Genomic DNA, 26,098 nt, shown 5'->3' on the forward strand with positions numbered 1-26,098 from the left:
TATCCATAGCAGTTGCGGTGCCACTCAGACTTTTAAATCGCAAAGATCTTAGGGACACTGCCACTGCGCCTGTTAAAGCCCTATGTACCTGTAATTTCACCAGCATCCGTATACGTCAAAACCGAACCCAGTAAAGTGAGCATTGGTGCCTGGAGGCAGAAAAAGGTAAAGTGGGAGTATTTACGGGATTGGACGAACTTCACTCTTTTAGAAGGAGATCTACTGCTACTGAAATATTTCCTATGTTTAAAAAAACTAAATTTAAGCTGGAAATGGAAATGGCGTCACTTAAAGTACTTTTTTCGCAGTTGATCGTCGTAGTGATTGTATAAGTAGCCGAAATCCTTCTTTGACAAGAATGGTTAATAATACAGAACTCATTCAGGACGCTGCAGTTAGTATAACAGTAACAGTAAGTCTACTTGGTTTTTGTTTACTCAAATAAAAAGACATCGAAAATATTGGATACATTCCTTTTTACGAACCAGATCGATAAATGGATAATTTCAACTTCATTACAATGAATAATTTCAACTTCTTAAATCTTAAGAAAATATGAAGATAAACTTCGTCGATTTTCTATAGCAAATATAAATTTATCGACGTGGAGATCTATTGTAGAAAACTGAACACATGTTCAGTTCCTTAAGCTTAAAAATCTGCGCGGTAGTGCGGAGCGCAGTGTGCCATACCCTGCGATTCGCCGCGCCCCTCCGCGCAGGGGCGCGGTAAAACCGCGCGCGCGCGAGTAGCGTTGTCAGTGTGTTCGGCGGCGCGTGTTATTCATACAAACTGAGGTACTTCAGTACAACGTTAAAAAACGCAGCTCCGCGCTCTGTCGCGGGGCGCGGTGCAGTGTGATAATCGCCTTAGGAATTATTACAAGTTTTTCGTGAAATAAAAATAATGTCTTAATATTTCGACTTCGCTGACTGACGCTTTTTAATAATTTGTGTATTAATAAACCAATAAAAAATTAGAGAATAGGAAGAGAATAAATGTAAATAAAATATTTTTATGCAGATTAGTAAAGAATCTTTAACCTTTAAATGATTCTGTTTCAGCTAGTTCAGCATAATCACTTGGCAACATTATTTTTCAAAGTGACATTATTAACTGCAAGTAGTTTGCCTTCTGTAATTTAAAACCCGATAACAACATTTATAGTTTGTCGGGTTGCCTTTTAATATTGAATTTTCAATATTACTCGGGTTCTAAATTCTTAATTTGTATAACATAATTGTTGAACATTATTATTCTCTTTCTTTATACTTAATATATTTACATATATATCCTTTGAAAGAATACTGAATAAGAGAATTAAACTTAAAAGTGAAAACTAAGTCAAATCAGTTCGTTATGCGGATATGAAGCATATTTTAAGAATAATGCTGACCGCCTTCATCGTCGTCCCACCTTTTTATCACCCTCCTTACTGGTTACTGGCCACTTACTGTTATAATTTTGAATCGTTCTCGAATTCCTTTTTCCGTCCACTATTCTTACATTGCCGTTGGTTCGTTCCATCATCAATCCTATCAAAATTCTCAAAACGAGAGGATGTGCTCACAGATCATCCTCATGTAAAAGCTTAACATGATTAAATGTTTTTTAATCATTAGATATACTTATAGCCTTTTGCGGTAAACGCCTGGACTGTACTACTACGAAATGCCTATTCAAAGTGAGAAACTAAATTACATTAGTACATTATGTATTCTACTATTTACAAAACTATACAATCGATTATCGAAGTCTATTGCTAGTTTGCAACTTATTTTCTTGGAATAAGGTTGGTGTTTCTTCAAATTTCTATTGGAGTACTACAACAGGCAAATACCTTGGCCTAGTGAGACCTACCGTTATTACTTCAATGGTCTATTGTAGGTCGTGACCGTAAAAAGCAAAATGTTTATGTATGTATGAATACCATATACACTATCTAATATACAGGGCGTAACGAAATGGCCCAACCATATTTCAAATTGTGAACGTACTCGTGAATACTGAAGAGATCGCATATCAATATTTACACCTTACGAGTACGTTTTGGCAGCTAGCCGTAACTGCATGTCTACAAATTCAAAATCCAAGTTTGTCTTGTCTATTGTTTATTATGTAATTATTCTACGTGAGATATTAGTAACGTCTCGTTCCGAACTATACTTCATTTTTTTTATTTGAAACAACGGAAGAAAGAAATAGTAATCTTAAACTTTTTTTTCAGACAAATTAAAGTAGGAAAACATCATGAGAATTGATGACAAATGACATTTATAAATGACACGATAATATACTTACTTAGATAATTACTCCGCTGGCTCAGCGATCCGAAGTAGGTCTTGGCCTCCGTTATGAGTTGGCGCCAGCGCGCCCTATCTTGTGCGATCTCCTCCCAGGTATCTGCGCGCAGGGCGTGGATGTGTTTTTTTTTCATTTCGTCTCATGTAGTAGAGACCCTTTTCACAGCCCATGAGCTGGCATCCTTTCGACGTGTTCGAGCCAACGGAATTTTGCGGAATTGATTTCTTCACAACAATAAGTTTATTATCTTATAAAAAGTTTTCACTTAATGTTTATAACCTCTGTTCCTTTAAGCTTTTAAGTGCAATTTTTTGAAATACTACGAGATTAAGTATGTAGAGACAAAAACCTTTAATGTAACCTTTAGTAAATACTACTAGTAAAAAACGTAATAATTATGTAAATTTAATGAATATGCTCGAGAAATTCGTGTCACGGTATTTATTAAATTTTAGCGTTTGTTAGCGTACAAAATGACAGAATAAAATGGCAAACCGTTAGGCCACTGGGGTGGTCATTTGCGATATTACATCTACAGTGGATGCTGACAAGCAATAACGTGTCACCCAACACGATCATCGTTGAGAAAATGGCGCCTAAAGATATTTTCGTGTATTTTGATAGTTTGTTCTAAAAATTATTTATAAAATGGAAATTTTTGCGCATGTCACAACAAAAATAATTCATGGCTGTGATTTATTACTATAATTCCTAAATATGTGATAAATGAGAATTTGTGTCAAAAACTCCCTTTTTGTTTATTACAAATTATAGTACAAGGTTTAGATTGCAAAAAAACATGTCATAACAACACCTTTTTGCTAAAGGAGATCCGCCAAATCCCATACAAAATTACCCCAGGCCCGGCGCCAAAATAATGTAACTCAATTTTTAGAGTAAAAATAGCAAAAATATTATATAGTTTCGGTATTGCTAAATTCACATGCTAACATTGTCTTTTTGCCCGTTGAATTTTAATAGGGGCTCTTTGTAAAATTATATTTTTTAGAGAAACGTCGTCATTTTTAGTTCATTAATCTTGTAATTAGTCATTATGGCATATAAGCATGTATGTACTGTACTGTGAACTATGAAAAAATAAATTAGATGTTCGAAACTATGTGTAAAATAAAACACTTAGTATGGTTATAAAATAATATATATTTTCATTTTCTCGACAGAATATATGTTTGATGGACTTAGTTTTCTAAATCAACTAATACAAAATCTAAGCCTAGAGCTGGGTGGTCTAAATCACGTTCATTGTGTCTAGCCCAACCCAAATAGTACATGACGCTTATTACATGGGCGCAACTTCCCAGTGTTCTGTTCCCGTGATAACAGGAACAGTAATGTTCTTACACTGCCTCGATTCCAAAAACCGCAGTATTAAATAACAAATAGGTATAATAAGTTTTTGATCTGACATGACGTGAATTAATTCTGCAGCGAATCAGTACGTTGTTTGTATGCGACTGTGACCTTATAACTCGATCATTTATTATATCTATTTGTTCTGAGTGTCTGTAAACCTCGATTTCATATACGCCAGTTCTCTTCGTGTGTTCGCTGCAGTACGAACGTGCTATTTTGAGGTGATATGTGCCTATAGCGAATTTTATCAGATCTTCGTACGTCAGCTTCGGAAAATCTGATACTTCTGGATTGTTTGCGTCCAATCTAGTAAATGATGCTCTTTGCCTGTTCAAGTTGTTTTCTAAAACATACGCGGCCAACAGATTTGTTTTATGTATGTTGCGGTTTATTGATGCAATAAAATCATCAGTAAATCTACTGTCTTCGTAAGGCTCCTGAAAGCAGTTTATCAAAGCCGCTGCTATTTTGAAATCTGTGAATGTTTTCGTCAAGGTATTGTTAAACATTCTGTTGCGGAAGATTTTAAAGCTATTTTTAAACTTGCCATTCACAGTTTCTACAACCCAACGACACATGGTTATTAGTCGTGATTTGTTGGCCTCTTCTGTAGTGAGTTGAGTTTCATTTAATAATAATAATATGATTGATATACATGCTTATATGCCATAATTATTTATTACAATGTTAATGAACTAAAAAGGACGACGCTTCTGTAATAAATAGAATTTTTCATAAAGCGCCTATGAAAATTCAACAGGCAATAAAACTATGTTAGCATGTGAATTTAGCAATACCGAAACTATATAATATTATTGCTATTTTTACTCTAAAAACTGAGTTACATTATTTTGGCGCCGGGCCTGGGGTCATTTTGGCGGATCTCCTTTACAAATTGCGCATGTCCCCTCAGAAATAATGAATGGCTGTGATTTATTACTATAATTCCTAAAATAAATGAGAATTTGTGACAAAAACTCCATTTCTGTTTATTGCAAATTGTAGTACAAAGTTTAGATTGCAAAAAAAATGTCATAACACTTAACACCTTTTTGCTAATTTTACAAATGTGATTTAATCCTAAAAAAAACACTATTATGGTTTTTAATTTAATTTAATTGGTGGTTTTTAATCTCTTTGTACTTAAGTTATGTAACTTAACATTGTATGGTGAAGTGGATATTGGGATAAAATGGACAAAATTAAAAAAAATCTTAGATATATATTGACAATTATTTAGTTCTTTAAACTTACCTAAACATAAAATTATTTAAAAATTAACTTGTTGCACAAAATATATTTTAAACAAAAATTAGAGAAAATATTTCGTAACCCAAAAAGAACTGTACCAATATCTTAAATCGATGGTAGAAAGGAAGAACCACTTAAGTGGTTCTTTCTTTCCGGCGTCGAAATATTCTAATAGGGAGATATTATCAAAATGTTGCACACTATAAATTAAAAACGGGTAACACATTGCAACAGAAAACTTAATAGACTCTTATTAATAATCAAAATATCATAAAAGTGTCAATCAAAATCCAATCAAGCATATGGCGTTATCCGCGGCAAGAAAACGATCTTAAGGCTCCTTCAAACTAACCGCGCGGTAATCGCACGACGGTTGTGCGATTGCAAATTTTTATACAATTTTATAAGCGCGCTTCGCTTCTAAATTTGTATGTAAATTTTTAATCGCGCGACTGTCGTGCGATTATCGAGCGACTAATTTGAACGCGTTGACAGTGACATTGACAGTCGTATAATAATATAATAATATAATAACGCACACACTCAACATAGCCCCGCACTAGGGAAACCCTGTGTCGCGGGTGCCATGGACACACATACATAGACAACCACAAATTACACCCAAACTCACGAGAGAAATAAATGTAGGTCATACAAATATTTCTCCCGGCTCGGGAATCGAACCTGGGACCTCTGCGTGGCAGTCCGGCATGGTAACCGTTCGGCCACGGAGGCAGTATAATAATGTACTTTCGTATTATAAATTCCTAAAATCAAGAGAATTAGGAAAAAAAAATTAGGAACTTAAACTCTTCAGTCTTAATAGTTTCATTAAGTTTTTTTCATTACAATAAACTATCAAAATATTAATTTTAATCTTCTTGCTCAGTTTCCATGCCATAATGCTCTAAATTCGAAATCAATATCATTACCGAAACCTTCTGTATCATCAATAAAATCGTCTGTCTCAACATTTTTCAAAAACTTATAGAAAGTTTTCGCATCTGCTGGTATAAGTTTAATCATTTCTTTTAAATCTTTAACTTTTGCTACCGAAAGCTTACAACCATTGGGATAGAGAATTGGAAGTTCTACATCGAAATGTCTCGTGTTTGCCCTACTTTTTGTTGTTGTTGATTTGTTCTTACAGCGGCAGTTTCAGCAATGTAGTCTTCCGGTGTGTATAGACGAATTTGCGACTTTAAAGCGCGCTCAACATCTCCGAATTCAGAGTAATTTGGCAAGTATGTGTGACCAGGTTGTAAAAATCGGAAGATAATTACTTGTAACGTATCATGGTGGTGTAGAATATGCAGAAGCATGAGCACCATTTTGATGCTTCTATTTTGACCACCTCATGAGTCAAACCATAGAATCAGGTGAGTCGTTCCCTGTTTTAAATGATGTTTAATGTACTTGCGTAGACAAGATCCTACTTCTTGCGTGGCACGACTTGCTTACAGTTCTAGCCAAATGAAAAAAAAATCCTGTTCTGTGCCAGTTGAATCTGTGCAATTTAAGCCTAAATTGTACAGATTCAACTGGCGTTTATAATATACAATATTTGTTGGTAGATGGGGCAAGCAATGTGTCTTTTCCAAATCAAACGTAAGAGTCTCTAATGTCACATCTGTTTGAGCACGAGCTAAGTCTTGTTTCATCTGATATGTTAATTTTGAAGCATGATCTAAGTGCTCATTGTGCTCCATCTGCAATAATTCTTTGTACAGTTCATATACCAGTGTAAGATTTAAATTTGGAGCTAAACACATTGATGTCGTAGAATCTCTGCAATAATGAAAGGTATATTTTGGTAAACTTCCTATAAAATGCTTAAGTTGTCTCAACTGCTCTTGTGATATTGCATTTTGCCTCCAGAATGTAGGCCACTATTATCTGTTAACGGAGCTTGCGATCTGAATTTATTTAAAGCGGAGTCAATTATTGATTGACTAATATTCAAAGTATTTAAAAATATTTTTTGCATACTGTTGTGTTAGCTAATATATATTTTCGAGTATAAACTCCTTTGAATTAACCGTATAGCATCTTTTTGGTTTTTTTTTTTCAACAAATCCTTGCAAAATAGAGCATCTGTCTTCATATGATTCACTACTCCAAAATTTATCAAATTCGTCATTTCATTGCTGGCTGGTTAATTTTTCAGTGCATTTAAGCGGACACTTGCAGTCAAAATCAGTGCCTTTAAACTCTGGCGTTTATTTCTTTTCCTGATGCACTCACATAATCTTCGTTTTTGTTCGCTTTTTGTTTTCTTAAACTTCAATTTTGGCTCGGATATTTTCTCTTTCGCCCTCTTTTTGGTCGTCCGTTATGAGTTACTTGATCATCATCAATAGGTTCAGGAATATAGTCAGGGTCCACGGCATGAAGATGATTCTCGTGAGCTTTGCTTTAAGTGTTAGATTGTATTAGATTAAATTCTGATTCAACATTAGGTTGGTACAGTTCCTCAATTCCACTAGCTAGTGTTGCAGGATTTATTGCGACGTCAACAGTTCTTTGTAAAGTTGGTTGTGAGTCAACGTTCACCTGAGTACTGCTAAGAACGTTAGGTTGTTTGTCTTCCTCTATGAATTGAAATAGTTCAGTGATTGCTGCAGCTATCGGTATCTCAGGATTTATTAAGACGTCTTTACCAGTTTCTGGTAAAACGTCACAGTCAACGGACTGTGAGTGAATCAATTCTATCAACGGCGACATAGATTGTCTCTCATATTCAGGCATATTGTCGGAAAATATACCACTGCAACAAGAACTCTGAAACTCTATAGAATACGCTAAACTGTTGGTTGTGACGGCACTTTCTTCATTTGACGTGATATCGCTTTGTAAGTCAGTAGGAACAGGAAAAAGGTTGATAGCATCTTCATTGCAATTATTTTTAACGAGATCCACTACCAAGTGGCCTCTAGACCTAGGCGGCGGTGCCATCCTGGAAAAAATCACGTTATACTCATCGTGTTCTTAGGTTTTCGGGATTAGAGCACATTGGAAATAAAACATTTTTCCGGATCTAAATCGCGTATTTTTTTTTTTCAAACAAACCAAACAGGTCTTGTATTTCTTCCATCAAAGTAAGGTAAGTATAACATAAATAATAGTAAACATAGTATTTATAATATTATGTTTAAAAAAGGAGTTATGTTCCTATAAATCCATTCATATGCAAACTGATGCATGTGATTATAAATTAAAAGGCACAATTTTTGGCGGTAGGTAGGTGTATTTTTTTACCCTTCGACTTTCGAGAGGTTATGAAGAAAAAATAGCTATGCTAACTCCCGCGACGGTAGAACAACCCGTAGTCGGAGTCTCAAAATTTGTAAAAGGTTAGCGTATTTAGATTAGCAATAGAATGAACAGTTCATTGTTAGCAAAACAGTGTCATGACACTTATAACAAAAAAGGAACTATTTATCTTCTATATCTAGTTTAGCTAAAATGTATTATGTTTTATAACACGGTAGTAATAAAAAAATATTAGGCAAATTTCATTTCGCCATAATGATTCAAGTAACATGATTCATTAAAAATATTATTTTTTCTTTTTGTAATAATGAGTCAAACGTAGAAAAACCTTTTTAACTAGAATTACTTATCATAAAAAATTTACTTAAACCTAAATTAAATTTACTTATTCCTTTCATTTATTCATACAGATTTGCCAAAAGAGATTCCTAGCAAAAATTTTAATTTCGTCGTTCTTTTGTAGATTTTACCTGAATTGTAACCTCAAAAACATGTAACGTTAAAATAGTAAGATACCGGTTAAAAGAAATAACTTACCTTGGTTACTTGTAGTGTTTATCCACTTAAAAATATGATAATTAATACATTTGTGGCTTGATCACGTTAATAAAATAAATTTAAACACCTTTTGTCGAAAAATTTTACCTGCGCGACACTTATGCTAAAAGGAACAGACGTAATGTGATTTTTGCAATAATATGTTAACCTTCTTGACACGTTTTTGACATTATAACCGGGCGCTTTGCACGTTCTTCAAACATATCAAGGTACTAAACACGCAACGTGTGATAATGGATTAATGTCAACTGTTTTTACCATTTTTACATATTTCAAGGTCTGAAATAATTTAGTTTATTTTTGTAAAATGTAGACCAGATGACAAGCTACAATTTGGCATTTAAATCTCATTTTTCGTGCTCTTGTGGGTTGACATGTTATTGCTTATCGGACGGCTGTTATTCTCTTACCTCTTTCAATTTCAATAGTAATATAACAAAAACCTGCCTACCGACCACCATAGGACAAGTCTCCTTTAAGAAGAGTTGAGGGCTACATAAATGAACATATTATTTACTATTTTAGTTTATTATTTTCGCTTAACTATGTATCCAAGGATGTTGGTGCCTATTCGAAGATATTGGTGTCCTAACGATTAGCACTGTAGGCGGAAGATTAGGAATATCCGGGTTAAATTCTCCGTGTGATCAATCTGCAGCAACGAATTTTTCTAAATTGGTTCTAATCTGGGTATTCTGAGAATTTCCTAGTTAAAGATCAGATAATTATATTATTACTGATGTTTATTTAGAAAATGTTTATTTTTTTAAATATAAGTTATTTACGTAATTATGTAAATTACATCACACGTACAGTTACGCCTATGCCTGTAACAATAAAAAAAGGTTAACATAGAGACGTGAAGGATAACTTGTGACGTGCGTGTGTGAAGAATTGTTCATACAACACCATTCTCAGTGTATTTTCTACGAAATTCTTAGCTAGATTGCAAAACTAATTACATAACTACAAATAAAAAAAACTCTTGTATAATCTTAGATCAGGTAAAAGTTTAAAGCTGCGTGTATTGAAGTATAGCGCTAGCGGAATCACGACAATGTCTAACAAATCGGACTTATTGCACAAGCGACATCCCAAGTGGGTCTGAGTTTTCAAGATTTGCATAGTCTCAGATGCGGAACGAATATGAATAGAATGCAGTGCAAATGCGCTAACTATGAATATTCTGTTTTCAAAGAATTAATATGAATCGACCACTACACACAGACACTGCTGTTTCCACTTGACACACAGACACACCGATTAATCAAGTAGTCTTCGAAGCATTAGACCCTGCAGCTGACGTGGTTGATTTGCCTGTAAATATTCACGGCAACAATGTTAACACTCGTTTTCAAATATAAACATTGTATCTATAGAATAAATTATGATTTAACTTTGACTTTTCTTCGACAACGTATAATTAGCACAACAAGCAAAATAAGTTTCTCCATCGATATCCCCAACGTAACACCGACGGAACACTTTGAGTGTTCCGTCGGTGTTACGTGTAATTTAACGTCTAACTGGTACCAGTGTTCAAAGATAGTAACGGGCGACTGCCCGGACACGGAGACTATGGTTTTATTTTTCCTGATGTTACTAGATTCCAGTTAATCACTAACAATATCTATAATATCGGATTAATTCAATGATTAATAAATAAACTTATAATGATGAATATATCAAAAGTTTAATTAAATCTTATTATTGTGTAGCAATGATAAATATATATTTAAATATATATATAGAAAAAAAAACAATTATTTACAGTCTCGCCTTTAATAATAATATAAATAATTGTTTATTTTACAATTCCTCATTTTAAATAAATGACAACGTAGTCGTGAAGGAAACACGCTTACCTGGAAGTAGACACAAAAATCATATTACACATTGGGGTCATAAAGACATACAAATTATTCTATTTAATAAATATATCTGTACAGGGATTCAATAAAGGCGAAAAATTTACATAAAACCTACAGCTCTTTCATGCAACGCATATTAATTATTTCTTGTGTCAGTAGTGGCGTATAAATGAAAAATCGTATGTGCTTTTTTAAATTAAAAGATATCGCTAAGCTCTTCAACTTTGTCTCCAGCCTTCAACATGTCACATTAATTAGGTATGTGTGATCCATCGTCAGGAAATGCACTTTTTTTTATAAAAAATAAACGACGTTTTCGCGATTGTTACTCATATGTATATGTTACATATGGTCACGGGTGACTGTCTAACCTGTAAAGGGCCCAAAACGACGCGGGTACAAATACTTCGATTCGTTTGTCCAATATAAGAGAGACTGCACTCGCAGTCAAGCTTGTAAACTCCTGCATCCTGTAAGAGGATATTACATTTCACGGGTCTCAGGAACTGAGAAATCTTCCTCAGGGGCTTGAAATAGGTCTTGATATCTATCAATGCATCTCGTCGTGCATCTGCACGCCTGAGGACTCTTCCGATCTTGTCTGTAACACTTCTCACGTAAGGTAAAATGGCAGGTCCTTGCTCGACTGTTGGTGGTTTCACACGGCGTCTGTGGCATTGGTTTTTTTGAAAAAACAAATATTTTCGATTTAGATCCGTAAAAATAGTTTTATTTCTTAAACATCATTATTTTTCGCGTTCGCTTCCTCTATGTTGAAGTCGTATTGCTGTACAATTATGTAACTGAGTTGATAAACGATATTCAGGCGGGACTTGAGATATATTATTTGAATAGTTATGACGATATGGAGTCAACAAGAGGCCAAGGTCAGTCGTGCTAAATCACCGGTCGATAACCTAGTTTTTTCTTTATTTATTTTGTAACGGCACAGATCCATCTGTCCATCATAATGTCCTGACATAATTGCCTAAAGCTGACTTAAAGGTTTTAAGTAGGTTGCTATATAATATGTACTTAGTCTGTTTTTATATTTCGCAAATTATATTAAGATTTTTTTGTTCATTTTAAATAAATAAGCAATGAATAAGCATTATGTAACTGGGTTTCCAAATGACAAAATCACTTCGATAAAACATCGCTAGCTCGATTTGTTGGAGCGTCGTTGTGTACTAAAACCTAAACCTTTCTAAACTACGTGATACGTCTCTATAAAGTATAAAGAAATTTTTTCTTTCTTTTCAGTGATGGAGGTAGCATCAGGAGATTATAATGTCGACCTAGAGAAAACATGCAACACAATGATGCGATTCAAACCCGAACCTTCAGCTAATGGCAACTTCGAAGATAATGTTCCTACTATACCCGCCTTGCCTAGCCCTATGGGTAAGAATATTGTAACCCCTATTTTATTTTCCATGATATTTGCTAAAACATTTTCCTTTTTTGTTTTTGTTAATCGCTTATGTATTTACTAGGGGTATTTGGTAAACCAAGCATGTTAAATTGTACATACAGTACATGGTAGTAAATTTTGCAAAAACAAGTCATTACGCTTAGCATTCGATTCATTATTATAATATTTTACCGTCAAGCGCACGCCAACATGCGTTATTATTGAAACTGAAATGTAATTTAACTTTTTTACTTAAAATTATGAAAGAATACTTGACGGCCTCCGTGGTCGAGTGACTTGCACACCGGTTTTCATGGTGTTGCCATCTCTGAGGTGCCGGGTTCGATCCCCGGCCGAATCAGTGCAGAAAACTATTTTTTCTATTTTGTTTCGGGTCTGGGCGTTTGTGGTACCGTCGTTGTTTCCGATTTCCATAACACAAGTGCTTTAGCTACTTACTTTGGGATCAGAGCAACGTATGTGATGTTGTCTAATACTAGGCCCATGACGTTAGCAACTCTACCATAGACTATGTACCACTTATAAGATTAAAGCAAAACATAACAACCGTTCCAAGAAGGAAAATATTTCAGTTCTGTTCATAAGATTATAGGCGGGCCTCTTCGGACAGTAATGCGAGCGCGCACCAAAAAAACGAAATACAATCCTATTTTGGGTATTAACATAAAAAATCAATGACATTTAAGAAAGTCGATCTAAAACCGATATCAATTAGATCATGTTTATTAAATTATATTATAATTTCGCAATTACGCAAGCTTTGAAACTTGCAAATTTGCGTCAGATTTTTAAAACCATTGAGGGGAAAATTATTCATTCCCTTGATTGTAAAATATCACAGTATTTTTTTATTTTAATACAGAGTATACTTATGATGGCGTTCCTCAAGGAAGCTTTTTGATACCCGTTCTAATTATATTCTTCCTATGTTTCTAGAAATAACCAGCGAACTGAAGTCAAAGCCGTTCCTAAGCAGTTCTAAGTACAGGAAGAACAATTCGAAGTTCATGTATAACCAGTCAGGGTTACTCCGACAAACCTGGATTCTTTTATATCGGAACTACTTAATGACAACCAGGAACTACGTGAGTAGACATGATGTACTTGTTTTAATTATATAAAAAAAACAATTCTTATAACTACCCACTACATGAACAACATTTTGAGAGCGTCGCAACTATATAGTTGAAATTCAATCGGGAAACGCTTTAAATGGTAGTCAGCGTAACTGCATCACAATTACATACTTCTAGTACAAGCACGTAGGAGGGTCTACATACTACGGTAACATTTCTACATTTAATATTTCAGTCATTGGATAGAACATTTACTCAAGTCAAGACTAAAGTTAAAACGGCTTGAAATAAATAAGACAAAATACATAAAATATAGCAATTTAAATTCTAGGTTTTTGTCCCACAATTATTATATATTTTTTAATATTAAGTAACGGGACGAGCTAACGAAATATAGGTAGCATATCTTTAATTTATAACTCGAATAGATTGTGTAAGAACATAGCTTGAATAGCGTGCAAGCAAACGCAGATAAGGGAAACGCAGAAAAACTAGTATGTAAAAGACAATGAAGAAAGGTTACGTAACTTTTTTATTATACTGTCAAGTTTACTAAGTTTGACGCCATGTACAGAAATTATTAATATAAAGGGTTTTTAATAAATAACCCTAAAGGTTTACACAAGTGTACGATTTTAACGCCACTGTTGAAGTTTACTTTAAAAAGAATGATTGTAGAGACGCCACATGATATGACTGCAATAAACTGTTTACAAAGTACAACCAAAAAAAAAACAAAACCCGATTATTAAACTAGGGTTGCTTATACAAAATATTGGTTCTTGATAAAGGGACTGAACAAAATGTAGAGCAGACGCAAATATTAACATTGTTCTATTTAATCTTCCTCAATTGACATCTATATTATTTTATCACGAATAAACACATTTTTTAAAGCTTATAATACAACAGAAATACTATATTTTATTGTATTGGTTGATACAGTACTTATTTATGCGTATGTCTTTTTTAGTCGCTGTTCATGTATCGAGTAGCATGCCACGTCACAATCGCGCTTATCTTTGGCTACCTATATCTCGGAGTGGGCAGTGAAGCTAGCAGTGTACTTGGCAACTACGTGTATCTGTATGGTTCTATGCTGCTCGTCGTCTATACTGGAAAGATGTCCGTTACTTTATCATGTAAGTATTCTCGTTCAGACTCCAATATTAAGGATGTATTATAGACTAACAAAATCAAATATAACCAAAGTTGATTCCTAAATAGAGTTACAATCTGTTTGGATCTGTCCGGACATTTTGATTTTCAGTACGAATTTAGTCCGAATTTTTCAGATTAGGGTAACCATTTTCAGAATAAAAATATATTTTACTTTCAAAAGTCGTTTTACGACATCTCTGCTTTTCGATTTAATTTTTTTACAGCAAAGTCCGGACTTTTTCACCAATGTCATTCTTTTTATCCGGATTATTCAAATTTCGGATTGATTGCCCTATTCTTAAACAATCGTATAATGAATTAATCGAATAAATTCAAAACAACTTAGACGAGATCTCTATTGACGCTATAAAGTCGCGAAGGTAAACAGACTGCACCATTCTCAAATATTTAGGGCCGGTTTAAGGCTGATTCATGTTATAACGTGCCGGGGCCGATTTGACCGTAACACGGTCAGATATCTATATTACGCTTTTATATGAACTAATTAATGTTAGACCGAACCGAGTCCGTGCTTTACCCGTGCTCCGGAGCACGGACTTCGTTCGGAATTAGTTTATATAAAAGCATAATACAAATGTTTGACCATGACACGGCCGGCACACGACCGGAGCACGGCCCGACCCCGGCACGGTGAATCAGCCTATAAATGACAAGCGTTACACGCCCGTCCACGCGTGTTTAACGCATGTTATCTAAACAGGACCGTTACGAATTCCATGGCTTTCACGAAATACAGATAACTCAGTATGACGACAATATTATTATTCACTTTACTCACATCAGTACCATTTACACGCATGTTATAACACTATGTATAATTTGATTACAATACTACGTCGACAAAAACAATCATTATCTAATAAATTTTGCAATGAACCGGTGAAATGCTTATTTCTAGAAATTTCCTGATGACCTAAAACGAACTTTGGAACTAGTAGACAATTATGTGTTGCGCATTATACTTTGTAAATAACAGATATAATTTATATTATGATAATTAATTAATAAATAGAAAACTTTGGGTGACTGTTTTTACATAAATTTTCTATAAAACACGATACACAAACATTTGACGACCTCAGTGCCTGACGGTTTATACTAACAGTGGATTCTAAATGCGGAGGTCTTGGGTTCGATTTCCGGAACGGATATATTAGGGAAAACTAACTTTTCTAAATTCTGGTCTGGGTGTCCTGGGAGTGCCCCAGAGTGAATTCTGATGCTCTGGTACTCATAGTACAGGGAATTACCTAGTTTGAGACCAGACAATTGGTGTAGTTGTCAGACACATTACATTTTCATTTTATTTATCACTTCGAGACTGGTGAATCAATAATGTCCGACTGCGAGGTACGGAGCTATCCTCTCTTTACCACAAAGGATTTTGATCAGGTCATAATCCAAATAGAGCAGAGGTTTCCAAACTTATTTTGTCTACTGCCCACTTTGAGAATAAATTATTTTTTAGCACCCCCATTTTTTCACTGACTTAAAAACGACTATAACTTCAAATTAAATTAATTGTTGTGAGCTATATTAGCGGAGATCAAACATTCATTCTAAACGAGACTTTTACTATAACCCGCAAGAGTTAACTTGGCACAATGTCAACTGATATAATATTTTCAAGGGAATCTCTTTCTCATCACAAAACTTTTCCAATGTATTGAATATGGTTTCGTCTTTTGTATCGGTCTCTAAATTTCTAGCAAACAATAGTTCTTCACATATTTTCTTATCTTTAATAAACCTCACGTAAAAGAGCAACAATGTTTTGCAAATTATTCATTGGTAAAGTGGACTCATCGAGCTGAAGTGTGAATTGACTAGTCTTCAGATGATTGCATAATGATTCTTCAACGTTTTCTGCCATTTCATCAATTCGTCTTTGCACAGAATTATTACTCAAAGGAATTTTTCGGATAATATCCGCGGCCGGTTTATGAAACAGAGTAGTTATTACTTCCTTTATTGCTGGCAAAATTAACTCTTCTCCAATGTTGTGTGGTTTGCCTTTTTGAGCAATTAACAAAGAGATATTGTTCGAAGCTCGAAGTCCGTCGTCATCTTGCTTAGCAGCCGCCGAAAAGAGTTTTGCTACACTTGACTGAGTATTATGCTTCTTCTTTAGGTCTTGAAAATATACTACATTCTTGTCTTTCTTATCTGGATGCATTTTATTCAAATGATCTTGCAGTCTTGAAGGCTTCATTGCTTAATACGAAAATGTTTTTAGACATGGAAGGCACAAAAGCGGTGATGGGTTTGTGGGATTTTCAATACATCCGAATTTGATATATTCCGCGCAGTATTGCCGTCTCTTCTTTTTTAGTTCCGACACTGTTTTGTTTTGAGAAATATGTGAGTAAGTGTTGAACTTAAGTACTGCTTATCTATTACGCGCGAAACCGCAAATAAAAATAAAGTAAATATTACGTTGTATATATAGGATTGCATAAGCAGCACGCGCCGACAGGAACAAGACGAACATGCATAAACTCGTTTATCTCATTCGACGCTCAATCGTACTCAACAAGTAAGAACAAGTATTCTATGAACCAGCCGATTGATACAGGAATGCACAAATCGGGTTATTTAACAAAAAAACTTGTTAAAACACGATTGCCCGCGGTCTATTATCTACGAAAATTACCTATCTAGGAATACTAATAACTATTAAAATGAGAAACTGTGTCTGTTGCCTTTTTATTTGTTTGTTTGTGTCTACTTTCAATTCGCAACGGAGCGACCGATTGACATAATTTTTATTTTATTTATTCAATAAAACAGGACAGATATATGAACTACACGGAGAAAAATATCGAACCGAGTTAGTTTGAGCAATCCCTGAATTAATATTAGTTGACAAGTTGTAGTCGAGAGTCGAGATCTCAGTCGGTGTCTAAGAATCTTCCTAGATGAAATTACAAATCTTCACACAACGCCCCCATTTTTTTTCTGGGTCTCTTACCGCCCTTTAGGTCTGCAGCGCCCACAAGGGGGCGTTATCGCTCACTTTGGGAAAGGCTGAAATAGAAGATAAGAACTTGACCCCATCGCAGAATTTTGAAGCCTCGTCCCGCATGAAGGTTTTCTCATGAAATTTTCCTTTACCTGTTAAGTAAGTGACTAATACGACGTGTCTTGGTGACGAGATTCATCTTTAAAAAAATGTTTTTCTTTTTGCAGTTCCGTTAGAAATGGACATACTGAAAGGCGAATATTTCAATCGATGGTACAATTTAGGGCCGTACATCTTTTCTATATTAGCAGTGGAGTTGCCATTTCAAGTAAGTTTCAATTTGAACTCTACCTTTCCTTCGAGTCCTTAGAATAATGACTGTTCACTTTCGGACTTCACTACGGACCTGTCACGCATGGTCGAGAATGCTCGCGCATTCCGCAAAAGATTTTGACTCGTATCTGGTCTGTATATTACACAATCGACCATAAAGTTCAATAAACACTTCCATCCGTACAAAATTCGCTTCTATTCCGTTCCGCTGCAATATAAATAAAGCCTAATTGTAAGAGGGACGACCTCGTTTACACCCTGTTTAATTTCACCCTAATTTATTTTTTTCTAAACTTTAATTCGAGAGTAGTAAATACTTTCAACCAAAGCCTCTAAAGGCCGCCTTAGATGCATTGATTTAGGGAGACGCAATGTAATGTGACCAGCCGAAAATCCTATTTTATTTTACCATAACATTCGCTACGAGCATTTTACGTTAGAGCGTTAGCCGACTGAACGGTATCATCGCTCGTTTCAAATTCAGCGCTCGGCCGTGCTCCGCATTCACAGTCGACATGGTTCTTTAATAAATAAATAGCGACGACTCTCCGAGCTGTACTGACCAAAATTTGAGGCGTAACGTACACTCAAAGGGATTAATGATTAAGTAGCAATAAAGCTCCTTGTACAAGAAATAGTCCGGGGAAGTACTTCCCACTTTACCTATTTCTGCCGCCAAGCAGTAATGTGAGCATTACTGCGTTCCGGTTTTGAAAATTAAAAGCGTTCCGAATCCGAGAAATGACGGTCCGAAATGTCACAGGATCAGTTTATCTCTATGTGTACAACCGATATTCGTATTAACTCGGAGTCGAATTGGACTTAGTGCACAAGCGACATCCAAAGTGGGTCCGAGTTTTCTAAATTTGTGCAGTCTCGGATTCGGAATGAAAACGAATCGGATACAGTGCCCCAACGCGCTAAGGGTGCTTGTGAATTTGTCAACTTATGTCTCAGGGTGACGGGCGCAGTGGCCGTGCCTCTCATATCTTTGCGATTAAAGGGTCTGGGTGGCACTGCAACTGTTATAGACAGGCGTGTCACTTAAGATCAGGCCCACGACGCGGAGCTCGCAGCGAACGGCTCCGCTCTCTGTCCTGACTATATGAATGCTCACATCGTAACGTGTTTAGTTATGTTGAAATAATCCGGTCAGTCTCCGCCTTAATGATTTTCCTTAATTTAATAAGCATTATTGGCCACAAAAGTAAATATAAATGTAACTTTTCTGCATTTATTTGCCATAACCAATACACATATTGCTACAGATGTTGTCTTGCGTCTCGTACGTGGTGTTATCATACTGGTTGACGGACAACCCGTTGGATCCAACGCGAGCAACCCTCTTCCTGGCCACTGTTGTCGCGACGTCACTATGTGCTCAGGCTTGGGGATACTTCATTGGCTCCACAACGCCAACTAAGGTAATTTTTTGGCAACAACATTTTTTCATTCTATGGTATTATTATGCTGCCGCCGTTTAGTTGAAAGGGCGCTTGTGACAAAAACTCAGAACCGACAAAATATGTTTTAAGAAATATCTACTTTTCTCTTACGGTAACTGCATAATATCTTATCCACCTAAGAAAATATAAAAATACACTAATGCTCCGCCTTGCGATTTTCAAAATTCGCGCTAAATTACCCCGCTTTACACGGATGCATTGATTTAGCCAATTTGAACCCGTAGCTTCTCAGTTACGAAATTTGCATTGTCACAGGTAGTTCTTTCTTGGTAGGACCTTTAATTTATGATCACATTGGTACTGCCTGTTATCCAGTTAATTGCAAAAGATAATTTTACGAACAATGACGCCGGCTAAGAAAGAAGAGAATAAGAGCTTGAGTTTGAAGACGAAGAAAAGTTGTAGAAAAGATAGGTTCATTCGAATAGCACGGTCGTTACAATATTAGCTTTTATTCGATCGTACCCCCCTCCATCCCTGGTAGCAGTCCACAGTGTATTATTTTACATCCTCGTTTTATGTCTTAAGAAAGAAAGTTAATATTCATAAGAAAGATAATATTCAAACAAAGTTCGTAATAAAACTCTTCACGCTGTATTATCATAATTTTAGAGAAACTTAGAAAATCGAGAAAAATCTATTAGAACCATACAATCAGATTATTTCCCTTCCTGCAAATGATTTTTCTTTCAATATTTCTTGTTATGATAGAAAACTACTAAAAGCACCAATAATTTCAAACAATAAAAAAATATAAAGCTTCCTAGACCACAATTAATTTTTTTCTATGAATAGGAAATGAAACTATTTTTCCGGATTAAACTATTTTTTCTATGATTTCGTTATTTTTTTCTGAAGAATTTCTACATATTAGCATTTTTTTTCAACGCGGATATGTTAATTATAATATAATAAGTACTATCACAAAAAAATATATGTACGTAAAGGTGAGTTGGTTTTATTAAAGGATGATATGCTTCATCCACAATTCTGGCCATTGGGTCTAGCCAGGCAAGGACTCTACAGTTAGAGTTGTTGAAGTAATGACATCTGATAAGGATTTAGTAGTCTCATATAATTCCAGGGCCTTTTCTAAAGTCGTTGTATTGCCAATATAATTTTGTATTATACTGTGACTACTACTTGTTATGAATACTAGAGAAATACTTATTGTAATATAATATGTAGTCATGTATGTTGTTTAAATGTATTTTAAACATTTTAATATTTAAGTTCTGATTGAAGTGTCAACAGGTCGTTTATTCCAATTTCATGCGCGGGCGCAATTATGTCAACGACATGAAATTTCTTTTTTGTTAAATACTTCTTTATTCCTTTGCAATTTTTTTTCTTTCTTTTGTTTAATCACAATTGTTTTTCTTCATTTCGTGTCATTTTTTAGATTTTCAGTACATTTTATAATTACAATACGTTTTTTTATTTACAATTCAATATAAATTCTGCAGTAATATAACGCGGATTCTTACAATGAGACAAAACTTGTACATTTGGTGTGATTTAAAACAGTAGATTACAATTGTGATTTGTGGTGTTTTTAAATTAATATGAATAAGGAAATTAGAGAAATACAAACATTTTATAACAATATCGTTAAATTTGAACAAAACTTAGCAAGTATCTTATAGTAAATATTTTTTGATCAAAGGTCGGAAAATTGGATACATATTGTACCTACAACTTGGTACCTTGCTAACATGGAATGCGCTTTTGTATCGGGTACCGGGTTTTACGAAGTCAAGTATAAAATTGAAGAAAAATAACATTGACCTTGGTAGGTCAATGGAAAATAAACGTTATAAAGCTTTTAACAATTTTCAACCCCAGCACTGTTAGATAGATAGAAATAACTGTAAAATAATGTAACGGTGCGAGCGAGGTAGATATACCTGCTGGTGCCCGGCAGTGTGTTATTTTGCATTAGTTGCGGACATCCTCGTTTTATGTATTTTTTTTAGAAAGATAATACTCAAACAAAGCTCTTAATTAAACTCTCCTGCATATCTCTATCATGGTTTTAGAGAAATGTAAAAAATCAAGAAAAATCTATGGAGATAAAATTAAATTATCTCCTTTCCTGTAATTGATTTTTCATCAAATATTTCATGCTATGATAGAGAACTACTAAAAGCGCCAATAAGTACAAAAAAAAAATCAAGCTATCCTAGAGCACAAATATTTTTTTTCTATAGTTTAAACCATTTTTTTCTGAAGATTTTGTACATATTACCATGTTTTTTCAACGCAGATTTGTTAATTACAGTAATAAATATTACCATAAAAAATCCAGATGCGACAAACACAAGAGACCAGAAATATTGATTTTTTAATTTTGGGTTAGGGTTGGCACTGAATATTTATTCAGTCTGCAAAGTGCAATATTTTATATTTCACTTTCAGCATTTGCCAGGATAATTTATCTTTATTCACACAACGTAATGCGCATACGTGAATATTATAACAAATTATGCCAATAGCATGTAACGTACATTGTTTTAAATTATTTTTGAAATCAATTACTTCAATTTAATTTATTTCACTTGATTTTAAATTTAACTAACGTAACTTAAAAAATGTAAAAAATCAATTAATGTACCATATGGACTATGTTATCTGAACCTCAGGAATTTGAATTGTTGTGGGCTAAAGCCCACATGTATGAATAAAATTTTATATTTACTAACACTAAAATAAGTTCACATCTTTATATCTACTATCACGTACAAGTCTATTCATATTCGAAATAAATATATATATTTTGTGAGAACCCTATTTCCATAGAAATCTAAAAAAACCTTAGAAATGCGGTATATCCGAGATATTACGAGATAAACGTTTACTTTTTCTTTATTCGATATATACATTAATGTAGTATATTTTGAAGGTAAAAAAAATGCTAATTTAGTAAGGTTAATTTTATATAAATATATTAACAAAATATTTTTTCTCGCTTTTTTGTGCACTTAAGGTCTTGCGATTTTCACTTTAATAAACTTAAAATAGACAGTTAATTTGTATTGTTTTCAAAGAGAAGTTTCACATATTTCGGGAAATACAGGCAAAAATATTTTTTTTGAAGTTCAGTGACCTTTCGAAAAAAAAAAATCTCCAAAATAAAAGTAAATATCTAAACGGGTGTTTCTTAGTACAATTTATTAGGACTCAACCTATTGAAATCGAACAAAAAACGGGGATGTCCACAACTAAAGTAAAATAGCACACTGTGCAATCGTTAGTACAAGTTAGAGACCCGCGACCAAAAAACTATAGCACCAGGCGGGCCACAGAAATAAGAACAACCCTGTTTTACACGGATTTCGCTATCGCGATTTTGTCCGGAACGCATCCCTCGCGTATTACTGTAGTGACAAATCGGCCTTTTTTTATTGATCACGGCCGTATATACATATACAAGCATAACATTTTATTTGAAATATGTCTTGATGAAAAAATTTTTGACAAATCTCACACTTTACTTACTTTACTTGATATCGAATGATATGAGAGTTGGGGCCGACTGTAGTTTGTCTATGAATTAAAAAAAACTACGGTTTGCGTGACATGCGTGAGAAATAAGTTTTTTGCATTAGTTACTAATAATTACTGCTAATAGCTTTGATCAATGCCGCAATGCCGGTCGTAAAATGCGGTTCCTGAACACATCATAGAGAGCTTATAATATATGTATAGATATAACAGTGTATGTAACTGTACATAATTAGGCTTTAAAACACTCGTGTGATATTTTATATTACGTACATACTCGTATTTTAATGGCTTTCATTATCTAACAGTCACATAAACTACTATTAGGTGCCAACATCTCGAAAATTACCAAAACGCAAATGCGTTAGTTATAACATGAAGGGCAACAACCATATCCAAGCGCCTACTCGTTAAATAAAGCGATTAGCACAAAACGCCTATTTATTTTCGATTAGCAAAATAGTCTATCTCTGTTTCCTTTTACTTGACGTCTATTTGGTCTCTATTTATTGTCCTGTTGAGTAAATTAGCCTTAGATGAATGCACTATTATTCTGGTTTTGCAGTCGGATACCCTAAATACAAGAGAAAACATACAGTTAACTCTGCTCTCTGATATCTATTTACCATGTCATAGATGGATTAAACTAATTCTGCATTATTATGAATCAGTTCCACGTGTAATTTATTAATAACTTAGTAGTTAACACTTAATTATAAATTTATTTTCCAGATCGCAGTGTTTATAGGCCCTGTTGTAGCATGCCTGTTCTCCGTGTTTGGTTTTTGCCTAGCGTTACGGGACACGCCGTATGCTTTCAAGTGGCTGCACCACATATCCTACTTCAGGGCCGGTTTCCACGTAGCCGTGCATTCGGTTTACGGCTTCAACAGGACTAAGATCCATTGTTCTAAGGGTAAGTAAGACTGGACACATTTTGGACGCCTCTTTAATGAAATGAGACTCAGGTTCAAAAGTACAATACTCCCTTAATAAATAACGTACACACTCGTAGCCCCGCACTAGGGAGACCCTGTGACACGGGTGCCATGGGCACACACATAGACAACCATAAATTACGCCCAAACCCACGAAAGAAATAAATGCAGACCATACAAATGCTTCTCCCGTTCGGGAGATACCCTCTTTCCAACAAAAAAGAATCATGAAAATCGGTTCACAAATACCGGAGTTATCGCGTAACATACATACATACAAAAAACATACAGTCGAATTGAGAACCTCCTTTTTTTGAAGTCGGTTAAAAACTGTGGAAGTACCAGTTACGTTTAATACATTATAATATCAATATTTTCCAGAATACTGCCACTACAGTACACCAAGCAAGTTTCTCATTGAAATGGACATGGCCCAAGTGGACGTCGGTGGAAATATGGCTTTAGTTCTAATTACAACTGTGTTGATGCACCTTCTCACCTGCGCTGCGTTATGGTACCGACTCAATAAGAGATGATATGATTGTTAAAAGAACTGATTTAAGTTACCATTAGGTCATTCATTTACTGTAAAATGGAAAGACATAGATTAATGCTAAGAAATTAGTAGGCAAAATAGTTCCTTAAGTGTTTCTTCTAAGGTGTAAGGTTTTTGTGTAAGGTTTCAAAATCATCATTAACTAAAGATAATGATGATGTATCTAATGATGATGATGAATTTTGATGACCTATTCATACCTCTTCGTGACGCAATTGTTATATTTGTATAATTTGATAAGAGTAGATTTGATAAAGATTGACAATTTAAAGATAAAATTTGACTATTTAATAACATTTATATAAAATAACTATTATATTTTCTTTACATTTATTCAAGTCTGAAGGGTCTTCTGCCTTATGTTTTTCGAAATATTTTGAATAAATGTATGTGTGTAGGTCAAGAATGTCTAAAGGCTTGATTAGTTTTAACCAAGAAATGGATGTCCAAGACAACGGAAACAGGGCAGACCAGAAAGAGACATAGTCTCGATTCTTTCAAAGAAGGATAGAGGAAGAGCACTCAAAGCCTTAAACTGTAGGACATAAATGAATAACTTATATTTTTTTCACAAGTTTTTAAACAATGAATTCGTATTTCTTCATCAAATCTATTATGAGTAATATACTACTATTCTAGCACCGATTTACTTGAGATCACAATTACATATTGTTAAATAAATAACATAATTTTGACAATGGAACGTGCTGCGATTATGACGCGCTGTGTAGACGACGTTCTTATTACTGAAAAATAAAATCCACACTTGGCTAAATACGCCTAAGTGATATTACCGCCTGAAATGTCTGTCTCAAAAGGCGGCCATTATCTTTTGCTAACTTTCCACAGTCACCTTTGCGGTATACCTCAAAGGCCAAGAAGTCTCTTTTGGAACTAACAAGGAAAGCGATCCTAGATCCGAATTCGACCCTAATCTGCATTAAGGCCATCTTCCCACAGCCCGTAGCCCGCGCCGCGCGTTTCGCACAAACGCGCCTGGGAAGAAGGCCGCCCGAGTGTGCCCGTGCTCACCCGTGGTGGCCTGTTCGGATCCTCCGCTCGTCAGTGACTTTAAAGGCGAATGTACAATACTTACGAACAAAACATACATACGAACTCGAATACGCGCCACCACGCACGTCGGCCCGAGACCGGGACTCGTCCGTGTCGCGAGCTCCCTTCGGCGCCTTTGAAATCACGGACCGTCATGGGCCATGAGAACGCACCCTTACTTGGATTAGGTGTACAATAAACATAAGGGACACTCACTGAACCTTTTAACGATCAAAACGTTTGCCGGCGTCATCTGCCGTGCGATCGCCCTAATTAATTATTAGGGATTAAGACTTACAACTGTATTGTACATTAAATTAATGTTTTTATTAAAGAAAGGTGGCTGATAAAATCTTGCAAAATAGTATTATTCAACGCGTCGATTTTAGTTATTTATTCCCTTATATTGTAAGCTTCTAGCACATGGGTAAATTGTTAAAATATTTATAATCATTAAGTAGGTATACAGTAATTTGTAGTATTTGTAGATTTGTAAGTTTAAAAGGTGTAGGCTTAACTTTATATTTAAGTAGGTAATTTAAAATTGTACAAGAGACAAATTGTCTAGCATACAAGATCTTAATTATATTGAGTAGGTACAGAACATATCAAGTGACATCATAAACACTTAAAGATGAACAATGGCACACCTTGTATCCTTGCATTACCGACGATATTTCAACGTGTCAAACTTGAAGAGCTCTTGACTACGTAGTATTGATACGTAGTATTTATTGAGTACATAATTATTAACAGACAGACATGTATTTTTTTTATTATGTTACAGTTAGAGATTGATCTTGAGAAATTACATTACGAACAATGAATTTTGATCACTTGCAAACATTTTTAAAGAAAACCGAAAAAAAATTAGACATCTTTATCTCTAAAAAATTATAACAGATGCCTTGGTCTACAACCAAATTAACCGTCATAGACTTTTTGCCTTTTAGAACTGTGTA

At 34.7% G+C, this 26,098-nt stretch overlaps 1 protein-coding gene across 1 annotated transcript in view; it reads left to right on the forward strand.

The window, feature by feature from the left end:
- Positions 1 to 25,202, forward strand: part of LOC113226945 (ATP-binding cassette sub-family G member 1) — a 90,544-nt gene extending 65,342 nt beyond the window's left edge. Inside the window, exons 7-13 of the mRNA XM_026459761.1 lie at positions 11,895 to 12,035; positions 13,003 to 13,151; positions 14,116 to 14,284; positions 17,514 to 17,614; positions 18,888 to 19,043; positions 23,322 to 23,505; positions 23,909 to 25,202. Coding sequence (XP_026315546.1) covers positions 11,895 to 12,035; positions 13,003 to 13,151; positions 14,116 to 14,284; positions 17,514 to 17,614; positions 18,888 to 19,043; positions 23,322 to 23,505; positions 23,909 to 24,063 — 1,055 coding nt within the window. The 3' untranslated portion in view covers positions 24,064 to 25,202. The remainder of the gene's footprint in view (positions 1 to 11,894; positions 12,036 to 13,002; positions 13,152 to 14,115; positions 14,285 to 17,513; positions 17,615 to 18,887; positions 19,044 to 23,321; positions 23,506 to 23,908) is intronic.
- Positions 25,203 to 26,098: the final 896 nt, after the last annotated feature.

The sequence above is a fragment of the Hyposmocoma kahamanoa genome, unplaced genomic scaffold (genome assembly GCF_003589595.1).
Source record: "Hyposmocoma kahamanoa isolate Upper Pololo Valley unplaced genomic scaffold, ASM358959v1 202, whole genome shotgun sequence".
Lineage (NCBI taxonomy): Eukaryota > Metazoa > Arthropoda > Insecta > Lepidoptera > Cosmopterigidae > Hyposmocoma > Hyposmocoma kahamanoa.